Genomic DNA, 12960 nt, shown 5'->3' on the forward strand with positions numbered 1-12960 from the left:
GATAAATCTTCTGCCACAGTAGCTGCTGCGTCTGTTTTTAAGTCCAACAAACATCAAGCTGCACAAGCAGAAAGCATTAATCCAATTTCAATAAAGACAAACCAAGGTCTTCCCTATATTCATTCAGTAAATGATCCCTCTCTCTCCATCACGCCCCTCCCAACACATAGCTGGGTTTGTGTATGAGGAGTAAGAGGTATTTGTCCTTGGCAGCAACCTACGAGGGAGGGCAGGATACTCAAAACATGCATCTGAGTGAGTGAGAGAGAGAGAGAGAGAGAGAGCGAACTGTAAGATACTACATCAGGATCAACAGTCTACTGACAGGCTTTTCTTTCTTGCGGTCATATTGTTCATGTCATTTCAAAGGCTCTGACAGAATCTGATTCAAATCCTAAAACTGGCAGACAACCTCTAGTGAGGCAGAAGTTTCCTTACATCAAAGAGGACACACAGCAACTCTTGTTGGCTGTACATACTGAGCAGATGCGCCTCTAGCCTTGAGCGAGAGAAGAATACCATTCGCTCAAGTATAACGATTAATATTATTTATATTATTGAGATATTGTGATAATGTTCTAAGCCGCAACTTGGAGGCTTCTGAGGAGGACAAAAAAAAAAAATTCCTGCTATATTTTTCACATACAAAGTATAGTGGGCAAAAACATGTATTTGAAATATGAATACAAAATATGAGGCAGTAAAACGAAATAAACAGAGGTGTGTCCTGTCATCCTGCACTGGTCCTCATATCTGGTGCTGATTTGGAGTCCCTAGGTCCACAAAATATACATCATTGCTAAGGGAGTAGAAATTTGCATGACACTCTGCATATAAAAAATAACAGCAGTAAAATGCAAAGTAAAAAACAAAGAAGGTGTGTCCTATTATCCCGGCCTCATACGAATATCTGGTACTGATATTGAGACGGAAGGTCACATAAAATTGGAGCTATTGCAGAAAATACTTGAGATATATATATATATATATATATATATATATATATATATATATATATATATATATATATACACACACACACATATATATATACATATATATATATATATATATATATATAATAGAGGGAGCATAAATTTGCAGTAAATTTACTTTTTAAGTGTGATCGAACAGGGTTACAGCTGTCTAGTAAAATGTCAGGATGAGAAGCAGCTTTGCTGAGTGGCACATCCACAAAATACAGATTTTATCATGGCAGGCCTGTGAAAGCTTAGCAAAGCATCTAGCTGCAACACTTCAATGTGACACTAAATCCATCCACACCATCCGTTATAAATGACATTATCGCAGGTCGGCTCAGGTAGTCCTCTAGTATTCAATCCCCATAACAGCTATATGCTCTTTTTAATTGTCCTTGAGCAGGATCCCCATCTGCTCACTCAGTCCAAGTGACTCCCTCTCAGCCATAAACCAATAATACTCATGTAAATGAGCACCTTTTACCAAGATGAGGTAATAAGCACATTGGAAAATGTGAGTGTGATTCAAATCAGTGTAAACCCCAATATTAATGGTGACACAGGCGTACACAAACACCTTTAAATGGCCATATAACAAAGACGGACACCGGGATTTGTGTGTACAAAATACGAACCCTAATCACAAAATTTCTGGAATCTTCACTTAATGTACCAGGAGCTGAATTATTTAAAATGGATCTGGGATGGGGACAACATCTGGTAATTTCACTTGCTTTGCTTTTTTACTGACTGAAAATGTCAAGGTGAGGGGGGAGATTTGCATATAAAAAGGTAGACTCAAACTTGCAGTCTCCAGGAGTGAGATCATGGCTGTCATTACCAAAATATTCAACAGAACCCACCTTCTTTAGTGCCATGAAATAATCAGAAAGGCGTGTGTGTGTGTGTGTGTGTGTGTGTGTGTGTGTGTTTGTGTTGAGGCAATAACACGCTGACAAAGGAATAAATTATAAACATTTTAAGCATTCATAATCGAATTAATGCTGAACACTGTTGGTGGTGTTGATGTTTATTATCCTAGAATGCAAACCACAGTAACGATAGATGAAATAACGATCCAAACAAAGTGGATGCTGATGTGTTCAAAATGCAAAAACATACATAGAAAATACTTTGCTGGTTGAGTGTAGAATGCTGATTTTATCATTTTCTTTTATTGTATGTGGCAGTTATTTTAATATCATAAGTGTTCGGTGACGCAGTATTCAGTCAGGTCTGTGATATTCAGAATGCAGTTCTGGACACAAAAATAACCCTCTATTCTTTCCATATGGCACCTTCCCGCTGTCCCTACATACCCTCCCAGCACACAAACTTTCCCATCGAATGAAGCAATCTCTCAACGCCGAGTGCCACTCATCAGAGTGTGATGACAGAAAGGTTAAAGCGAATGCCTCAGCTGACAGGTGTTGGTTTAAAATCCATCTCCAGGGTCAAAATGTGAGCCCTGCATGATGGTCTCCATGAAACTAGCCACCCATAACCTACACCTTCATCGCCCCGAAGCTGCTGGAAGGAAACCATTATAACAACACATTTGTAATCATGGCATGTGTGTTCAGTTATACCTGAATGAGTTGGACACAAATGTCTTGGTTTTAGCCCGCAGTAACTGTCAGTTAAGAGTTGCGTCTCCTGGAAATCTTAACAGCCACTGGGATATCTCAGCTCCAGCTACATGCTATATGAGCATAACTTTCCCACCAGGATGTAGCGCAACGGTATAATGTCGTTAGACATGGCACACGTACGGAGAACGTGTCTTTTAGCTTGAGCTAAAAAAACATGCGGAAGAGCTGATCCAGTCCAGTCCCACGGTCCCACTTGAAGTTCCGTTCATACTGCGACTGAGCCTCTGTGTTGGTCTGGAGTTCTACTCATGTACACCACATCTACACTCCATTCCAGTTGGGGGCAGTGATGTGCCACAATGTTTGTCGACTACAGTAAAAACTGAGAAGGCAGTGTAGCAAATGCATGTAATGCATGTTAAAAAAAAAAAAAGATGACGACCTTCTGAGAGCAAGAGGAAGAGAGCCTGTAAATGATGATTTTAGCTGAGCATGAAAAAAATCCCACTGTGTATGCCACGAACATGACTGCGATGTCAAGATATATCATAATTTTTTTTTTTAAATAAATGACCGATATTCCAGCTTTGAGTATCAATATCCTATCACAGTATATCATGATAAACTAGTATTGTGTGATCCAGGTAACAATTAGTTCGCACAGGAGGTTTGAGGGTGTATGGGGAGACATCGCGTGGTAGCATACTCACTCCTTGGGAGGGTTGAGGTCTTCGGGTCTGGTCTCAAAGAACACCCTGACCTCCTCACACTGGGAAATGTAGACTGGCAGCTGAATGAGGGCCTGCAGGTACACAAGTAGGCAGGAAACATAGTTAACGCACAACCAAACACACACAGAAGCCAGACTTAAGGTTAAGTATAGTGTTAATTGGATGTTTGGCATTCAAGAAATTCCCCACACTAGTAATTACCACATACGGTATTTGAAGGCCAAAGTTCCGCCCACTATGGTCCCATAGAGGGATAAATATTCCACTGTAAAAATATATGTATCAACTGCTTTTCACTCAAGCACTTTTAAATGAGATGGCATTTATCACAAGGTGGCGGGAAAACACAAGACCTAATGACTCAGATAAGCTCTTTCATTCAGATAAGGATTACAGGAAATTAAAAGGATATTGCAGAGGTGCTGGTCCTCAAGTTCCTAACATTGCGTCTGGTTTTACAACAGATTTATTATTGATCTGATGCTTCCTACACCAACAAAGAGCTACTGGTGCTCTATTCTTATATGAACAGAACACTGTCCAATGATTACATTGGAAAAACTACATCAAAAAGGAGGAAAATGTATATGTTTGAAGTATCCCCCCCCCCCCCCAAACAGCAGATGGTTCTGTTCTGTCTCTTGTCCTTCATTATGTTCATCGATCACGTCTCGCCTACTTTCCTCCCTCATGGTTTTGCATCTGTGGAGCATCACAAACAGAGGAGAGAATGAGCCCTGACAACACGACTGGAGATAAAAGATAAACTGCCACATAGTCTGATCTCTCTCTCCCACTCATTCTTACAGACACACCTCGTCTTGTTATCACTCTCGCATCCTTTCCTTTGCTCTCTTCTGAATCGGTTTAATCTGCGACTCCTACTCGATCTCTTTTTCTTTCAACCAAACCACTAACAGGCAGCAGTGAAACCAACAATCAATCACCCACTAGCTCGATGCCCTGAACCCAAAAACAGAATATCTGCTTAAACGACCCCGTGGTGACTACCACTTTTACAGCTAAAGGATCTAGGCCACGCCCCTCTTCTCCTTGAGCTGGCAGGCAAACCTAGATGCTATCCATCAAGCTTCGTCCGCTGGCCTCTACCTCACATTTTAATACCCTTAAGTGTTTCGGTTCTGTCCTATACGGGAGCAGTGTCTCCTCCTTCCCCTGACACACGCTCATATCACGTCAGATATAAAAGCGGAAGCCAAAGACCTGACCGAGGTGTCCTTGTCCCGTGTGGCACTTTGCCTTGTCATACTGTCTAACTATAAGTCTCCGTCAGGAGCTCGTGTGGGAGGAGAGGAGTGGGACTGTTGCCATGGACAAACAAGTGTTTTTCCTTTTGCTATAAAGTCTGAGAAAATGAGCGTGCATGTTAAGTCACACTATTGATAGATTATTCTGCTTTTATATGATTTCAGAATCTCCTTTCGTGCCAGTGCCGCACAATTAATCAATTATATAACCGGCAAAAGAAGAAGCCTTTTTTATCACAAATGCTGCAGCAATAGCTGTAAAATATATACATGTGTTTTTGGTTACAATGTAGTTACTTTAAAAACAGTGCATTTTTATGCTCGTTTCAATTAAATTTGTAAATTTGAGCTGCGGAATACTACTCTCAAATGTATCAGTAATTTGTGTGCTTTTCTTAAAAAAAACATACAATCACAACATGACTTTGTCACCAAATCACGCTGCACTACTTTTTCTCAGCACATTTTTCTGATATTTTGACACCGAAGAACTTGATCTGGGAATATTTCCCGATGACCTCAAGAGGGACTAATATCTCGTCCCGCAGCCCAGACTGATGCACATTGCCCGGGGTCGAAGTGCATCCTCCTCTCCTTGAATTTATTCCCTTCCTGGTGTCAGCCTGTGGCCTGTCCACTCATTACAATTCTCCCCAGGGAGCAGACGTGAGAGAGGCTTGACTACTTTACTGCAAATGGACTTTATGGGTGTTCTTTACAGCAGGCAGCATTAAGGTAATTGTGTGTGTGTGTGTGTGTGTGTGTGTGTGTGTGTGTGTGTGTGTGTGTGTGTGTGTACAAGAGTGTGTTTGTGTAAGTGTGTGTGCATGATCCCTCCAAGGAAAAATAAGGAATGGAAATAAGAGAGAAGAGGCTATTTTTTTGCATGTTACCTTCAGGAATGCAATGAAAACATAACAATTTAAAAAAAAAAAAACGAAAGTATGTCAGTGAATATATCATTGAATCCAAACACAAAAAAAGACTTCTGGAGGGAGAACACAGGGCATTTTGACAAGCTTTCCATATAAACAGATTATCCTTCTTTTAAGAAATGAAAGTCAAGTGGAAATTATACTTGTAAACTCCTTTCTGATGCCACACGTTTCATCAAAGCTGTGTGAGCGGGCAAGTCCTTCCCGCTCAGAAGACTCAGTCTTGCTTCAAGCAAACAATCCCGACAGTAATTCCATGTTTTTTTAGTCAACTGTGTTTCCTGACTTGAATAAAATAAAAAAACAAAACAAAAAAAAAAAACATAAGGCTTGAGAACCAGGGGAATTCCACTGGAGTTTGGTCAAAGCCTCAGCTGTGAGACTGAAATGCTGACTCAGCACCCCCCAAGAAAGAAAACATGAACTGAACCACATTTCACCTTGTCAACAAGACTGCGTATGGGGGTGGATGAAGATGCAACTTTAGTGCGAGTTCAGATTTGTTTCAGCATAACTTTCTATTCAAACAGCAGGAGCTGAATTCAGAGATGGGACCTGCCGGGATGTTATCACAGGCTCCACTGATCTTTTCAACTCTTATCAACAATCTGTCACTGACGAGTGGGAAAGCGTCTGGGCTCTCAGGGAGTCGCGCCTTCCTGCTGCCAGGATTTAAAAGCAGCGTGCCTAGACTTTATCAACAAATGCTCCATATAATACACACTCTCAGACATCCATCCATCCATCGTCATCTTCCGCTTATTCCTACATATTAAGGGTCGTGGGGGGGCTGGAGCCTATCCCAGCGTCAACGGGCGAGAGGCGGGGTACACCCTGGACAGGTCGCCAGTCCATCGCAGGGCCAACATAGAGAGACTAACATTCATACCTACGGTCAATTTAGAGTATCAATCAGCCTCGTCCCCAATTGCATGTCTTTGGACAGTGGGAGGAAGCCGGAGTACCCGGAGAGAACCCACGCAGACACGGGGAGAACATGCAAACTCCACACAGAAAGATCCCGTGCCCGAGCCGGGACTCGAACCCGGAACCTTCTTGCTGTGAGGCCACAGTGCACTCTCAGACATGTCCTTGATATTATGTTCTTTTCTATAACACTGTAGTGGTGAGAACTTGGGTCCATACATAATCAAGTCAACATTATTTTTTCCCCCGGGGTTGTTTATGTCCCATATCTTTTTTTCTTCTTCATTTTTTTCTTTAAATCAGTCAATTTTTGTTAAACACTAATCAGGTTTACCTGCCATTTAACTGGAGTCCTGTCATTGTCTCAGTTTACCGGGGAGATTTGTCGATGGAAGTTGTAACAGCGGGTGGCGATCAGACTGTGTTCACCTTTGCGATCACAGAACAAAAAAGTCAGAAAGACGTGGACTTAAATTCAAAGACCGTTTAAGAAAAATGGTCAACTTTCCAGTCCTCTAATTGTCTGTTCAGAAATATTTCGTTTTCACCCTCACACCCACCCTGATTATACTTTCTTGACTGTGTCCTTTCTTTGAACTTTACGCCGTGATAATCCTCTACAAGTACACGCACTTTTAACTTTGTTACCTTTCACATATTTCGGCAACTGACTGCAGTAACACCACTGATGTAAAAGGGAGCTCAACTACGCCGATAAACATCAACACTCCAAACCGACAGGACATAAAGGGTTAAAGATGTTGCCTGTATCAGCTTCACATTCTTCTGACCACAGATGACAATTCTGCACATTCACCAGCCTGCAGTCCTCAATGTTTTTATACATGAATAAAAAGGCCCATTCAGCCACCATATACATGAATCAGATAGTAATACAATGTATCATCACTCTTGATCCAGTGATAAAAATAATTTTGTTGAAGAAAAAAAAGAAAAGGAAACACGAAGGTGTGACTGAGTGCTGAGTCAGACCAAACTTGTAAAAACATACTCACTCTTACCCTCTCAGAGAACCAGAGGGAGGTGTGTATGGTTTAGAGGCCCTAAGGCAAACCTGTAAAATGTAACAAAAACATATCCTTTGGGCTGTGGATGTGCTGACTGGAACCAGCTCAGCACCATCAAGCTCTTTGACTTCGGCTGCCACAGCGGCACGAGACGCAACGCTCGCTCATCCTGACGGATGTTTCTGAAGAACAGAGCTGTTTCGTGACTTTGTGGCCGAGACGTCCTTTATGTGGTGGTCTGATCCTAATGACTAACCTCTGCAGACGTGCTCCTCGGTTACTGCGCACAGATGTAATGTAGAATCATTTTAAGCAATGTGGAGATTATTTTAAGGACAAACACTGTTGCCTTGTTGTTAAGTAGCCTAACATCAATCCTAATGCTTTCATTAAGCTGCTGTGGTAACATTTCTGTCAGGCCGTAGCGATTGGTTGCAAGCTATTGGCAGTTTTATGGTTGCAGTTCTGCTACAGTGCAGAGAAGAGAAGGTACAGTTATATTTTTCTGCCTTTCTTGGGGCCAACAAATTAATCTCTTGGGTAAAAGCTGTGTAATTGGCTCGGTAATGTGGATCTCAGAAATGATTTCCATTCGAAGTGTCATATAAGAACTGAGGTGTTTACAGACGCCACAAACCAGTTTCCAACACACTCCTGTACAAGAAAAGCGCAGTTCATCAAAGATGTGAAGATAATCGTGAGTGTTCACTGTACATACAATGAAATTATGCTGTCACGAAGCAACATAGAAAGGTTTCTGTTCCTAGCCACTAAAACAAGTCCAGGCTAGCATTTGTTAATGGACCACAGTGAAACAACCAGCGTGAAAAGACTCAATCGCTGCCCTCTCAGCAAATAACAAGACTGAACATCACACCTTATAAGGTGAAAAGACAGTCTGAAAAAACAAATCACTATTTTACCTTTTGATATAATCCAGTACAGAACAATCAAAATGAATAAACACAACACCAGAAGTATGACATAGTATTACAATTGTTGCGACCAAAAAGAATAACCAGAGCCTTTCTCCCAAAGTCGCTGTAGGTTAATGATAAGAGCTCTGCTGTGTATTTAACAAAGCACTTAAGAAAAGGGCTCTGAGGATGTAGGACTTCAACAGAGAGAGGAAACACACCTAAGAAATTTCCTCGTCGTAGTCTAGACATACTCTTATTAGTCAACGGTCTTATAAAGCTGGTGTTGTGAGCAATGTAATCCTGTTAATCTGGTTTTTATTCCAGTCTTGCATTGGAATGCTGAGCTTAATTTCCATTAATGTAATCGAGTCGTGATTTTTAAGTGACTGACAGACATACAGTCTGACTGATAACAGACAATACAAGAAAGGTGAGAGATTTGCAGACATTTATCAAACACTAACACAAACTGTAGGTCAGGGATCACTCAAAGCACTGAGCAGCAGTTAGCAAGTTAGCAGCCCAAACACTTATGGCTCACCAACAGTCTCTGAGGAGTCCCGCCTCCTAGTGCAGCCACACACGGGTTAATGTACTCACCCTGCAGTACTCATTGATGGGCCTTAACCTTTTCATGGCCACATCTCTGATATGGCTCCTCCTGAACAGGATCTTCCCTGGAACAAAGTAGGAAACACACACTCGGTCAACTCTACATAAAACATTCAGCCGTTCTACACAGGCAGTACGTGTATATTTGTACAGGTGTAACCCGTGTTTCCAAACCCGACTTTTATCCCTCCAACAAATCTGGTACTCTTACTGACCATTTTGCAAAGTGGATACAAAAAAACGACAAAGGAAAAATGAAGATGGTATTTTGTGTGAAGAGGCTTATTTTTCCACATTTATGTAAATAACTACATGAACTAAAAAAAACTGAAATTAATCAGATAAGACAATGCAAATCCCTAAGGTGTTGGCAACATTTAGCCAAAGCAGCCAAAAGGACACGCTGTCTGGACACTGAAGATCATCGGAGTGATTTGAAAGTCAACCACCGGACACCTCCTCCTTCTCCTCCTCTCTCTCTGTCCTTTCCTTCCTCTCCTCTCCTCATCACTCCTCAAACAGAAAGCTTTCTTGACAGTTTTCCAAAACTCTCTGGGGTCGGGAGAGAGGCAGTGACTCAACACTGCCCACTCTGTATGCACGGCAACTCATGGGTGCAGCCGATGAAAAGGGCTTGTTTGGGGAATGGGAGCTCGGAGCCAAGACCCAGGCAGGACAGAATTTAAGGCAAATGTGAGAGCCAGCAATGACCGAGAGCATTAAAACAACTTGTTTTCCAATGAGTGAGGTGGACTGAGACAAGAGATGGATAGAGGTAGGACCAGACTTCACACATAGACCTTTTTCACTAGCGCCACCATACAAATTCCTCCTGTTTGTTCCACCCTAGTTCACTCCACTTCAGAGAGAACCTTTACTTACATTTCTAGATCACAAAAGTAAGGATGGAAACTCGACTTGGAGAAACTGCTCTGACTCACTGTGACTTTATGTGAGGACAAAGGCCATTTTCAGTTCATAAAAAGATGCAGTCAGCTCAGGCATGCATGGAGCTAATTCAAAGTGTGACCTGTGCATGTTGTAAGTACTGCGCTTTCAGGAAAGTTGCTGACTAAAGGCAGATGGAACTCCACAAGCTGTTGCCTGCTACCAGAATATCACACTCAAGACAACACGAGTAGTGACTGCTTCCCCCTGCAGATGAACGTGATACGAATGAGGCATGAGCAACAAGGTCATTCTTACTGTTCAGTTACTTCGTGTTTGTCTGCCCTTTACCAAAGACCAACAGGGGGAATGTGAGTTATTCAGCTCCACAGAAACGTATTTGACCTTCCCAACACACTGTGGCAGGCAGAGACATCCCGGCCAATCTGACTAACTGAAGGAGGTTCGAATTCTGGCTCTATCGTCAAGAGGGGAACAAGGAAAAAAAAACAAGTACACCAAAATGAAACACTGGCCAGTATTTTTTATTATTTTTTTGGCTAGTTATCATGGAGAGGCCCTGAAGAATGAGATCCACATTCCATCTTGGGTGATGACTGATTTTAAACAACCTCAGCTTTAGGTAATTATTCAAAGGCATGTTAGACTATTCCAAGCTAACTTGCACACATTTTCTTCTTTAAATAATCTAAACAGGGTAGGTTCGCTAAGTGTGATAATCTCACCCTGATCACATTCAAACCTGGAACCCGATCAGCACAAACACTAGGGGTGAGTATCGCTCAAACATTTTCAATACCAGTACCACCATTAGCTTTGTTTCCACAGGATGTCAAGCAACTTTTAATTGATTTTCAACGATCAATGGTCAATGGTATAATGGCTGTTAAAGGGAATGTAAAAGAAGAAGACCAGGTTACATGACAGGTCTGCCTATTGCTTTGGTCTACAACAAAAACTGGACTGCAGTTTTGAGCAATTAGCCTTGGTTGTACAAGTTCTACTAGTTTTTTGGTTGCAGCTATTACTTGACATGCTGCATGGAGTCCAGAGACAAAGGCAAAACTTGTCTTATATGCCAGTTCCTGGATAATAATTTCAACAGCAATCAATAGCAATTGGCTGCTTTAACTCTTTAGTTAGTGTTTCTTGGCATTTTCCCTCTAGTAGTTTTACAACATAACAATAAACTTGAGGATTCTTAAGGCCTCTTTCTATACTCGATAGTATCGAAGCAATTCAGTCAGTATCTAGGTTTGCAACCCAGCCACAGCACAGTCCAACCTGCTGGTCACTGCGCATCTCCACTGGAGCAGTTGGGGTTAAGGGCGCTTGCTGCTTCTCGACTTGCCACACCCAGGTACATCCTGCCAGTCTGAGGGTTTGAACTGCCACCCTATGGTCAAAAGCTTGCTATTCAAACCTGTAGTGTTATCAGATCAGATGTATCACTTTTATCCGGTGTCTTTGTATGACCTTTCAGAAGCAGCGTCGCTGTATTCAGACGAGTGAACATGTACAATATTGAGATATTAAAAAAAGTCAACCTGAACCATCATTATGGCCAATTTTTGAAACTTGCTCATGAAGGTAAAGGTCTGCATGTGTGTACAATATAAATCACATCCCCAAACCGTTTTGCTGATGCAGAGATACCAAAGGAGTAAAAATAGCTTTGGGGGCCTTGAACAAACCAAACCATGAGGGTAAAGTCGCTGCTTTGTTATTAGTTTGGTCTCAGCCTTCTTCTAGAGCTTTTGCTCTAGAAGAGAAGGATTTTCTAGACTGTCAGGAAAAATCTCCTTCAAGCCACCCAAATGTTTGCTTGGAATCCTCAGAGGCTTGTTTGATCTGATCTGAAGAGTGTTTTTCCTCTTCCCCTTCAGTTTACTCATGGTTCCACAGTACCATCCTTTAGAAGATGATGCGAGCAGTCCAGTCAGACTGTTGTGTATCTGGAAAGCCTTACTCAGGGGACTTCTACTGCCATCGAAAACAGGAGGTCCTCCAACATGTAGAGCTTCAATCAAAGAGAGCTAAGGTTTGAGTGGGAAGTAGAGAGAAAATTCAGAGAAAGTCTTGAATTCTGCCTCTAACAGTAAAAGCAGACTTTAATATTGATGAGTGTGTGTAGCAGTATCCATCATCAGTATTCTTTGTCTGGCTGCATGAGGAGATAGCAACCATGAAGAGCAATGTTTTTCTGTCTTCATTCTTCCCCTCCTCCAACATACTCAGAGTTCATCAAGCAGTCTGAGAGTGTGTTTTTGTGTGTGTATCCCCTCAATGAGTTCCAGACTTGCGTGGCCACAAAGAAATCCTATCCCCCCCACCCATCCCATGCCTGGTAGGGGAGATGTGGGTGGGGTTCTTAGGTGAGGCTTTCATCCAAGCTCATAAATGATTACTTTCAGCAAGATCGAATCTTGGGACACTTTTTAAATGTTGGTCGAACACACCCAGAGACCTTGATTCAAAACAAACTCTTTTGCTAACTAACAAGAAGTAAAGACATGATTTTTGCCAGATTTTGCAGATTTCATTGTCCCATTCAAATGCATGACCAATATAGATGGAGGCCAATAAAGAAAAAAACAAAACATGAAAAAATATAGAAACATGCAGATTTTTCTGTACAAAACAGTGAAGCCAGTGAAAACGTAAATGACAATGATATGAGTCACTAAATACGGCCATGATCTCAACCCAGTTAAGGCAGAATTTGGATCAACGTGTAAAACTACCATCACCAAAACAACAAATGAGGGAATATATTTGGAAATAAAAAAAGCAAATGTTGCTCCATCCTTCCAGTTAAGTTTAGATTAACAGACATTATCTGACAATGAGGTCAAGACCAATCATGGTTGGGATATTTTGATTCTTTTTGTGTGTGGATCCAGCAAAATATTCCGTTTTTCTACTCTCGGCCACAGATGATCAGCAGTCAAGATTCAACAGAATATTTCCTCTATAGCATGAGACACATCAAACACGAATTGGACATTTTTTGTAAAGTCCTCCTTTTTAGAAAAAAAATAAATAAATTTGATATGAC

General features: G+C 41.5%; 1 protein-coding gene across 3 annotated transcripts in view; it reads right to left on the reverse strand.

Moving 5' to 3' along the window:
- sh3pxd2b (SH3 and PX domains 2B) overlaps positions 1–12960 on the reverse strand; it is a 41940-nt gene that overhangs the window by 13677 nt on the left and 15303 nt on the right. For all 3 annotated transcript variants that reach the window (XM_086226583.1, XM_086226582.1, XM_086226585.1), the window contains exons 4-5: positions 8982–9058; positions 3283–3374 (exon numbers count right to left, since the gene is read on the reverse strand). In XM_086226583.1, the coding sequence (XP_086082709.1) occupies positions 3283–3374; positions 8982–9058 (169 nt within the window). The remainder of the gene's footprint in view (positions 1–3282; positions 3375–8981; positions 9059–12960) is intronic.

Source organism: Aulostomus chinensis, chromosome 15 (assembly GCF_037954235.1).
Source record: "Aulostomus chinensis isolate RoL2024-O1b breed Wild chromosome 15, RoL_Achi_v1.0, whole genome shotgun sequence".
NCBI classification, from domain to species: Eukaryota; Metazoa; Chordata; class Actinopteri; order Syngnathiformes; family Aulostomidae; genus Aulostomus; species Aulostomus chinensis.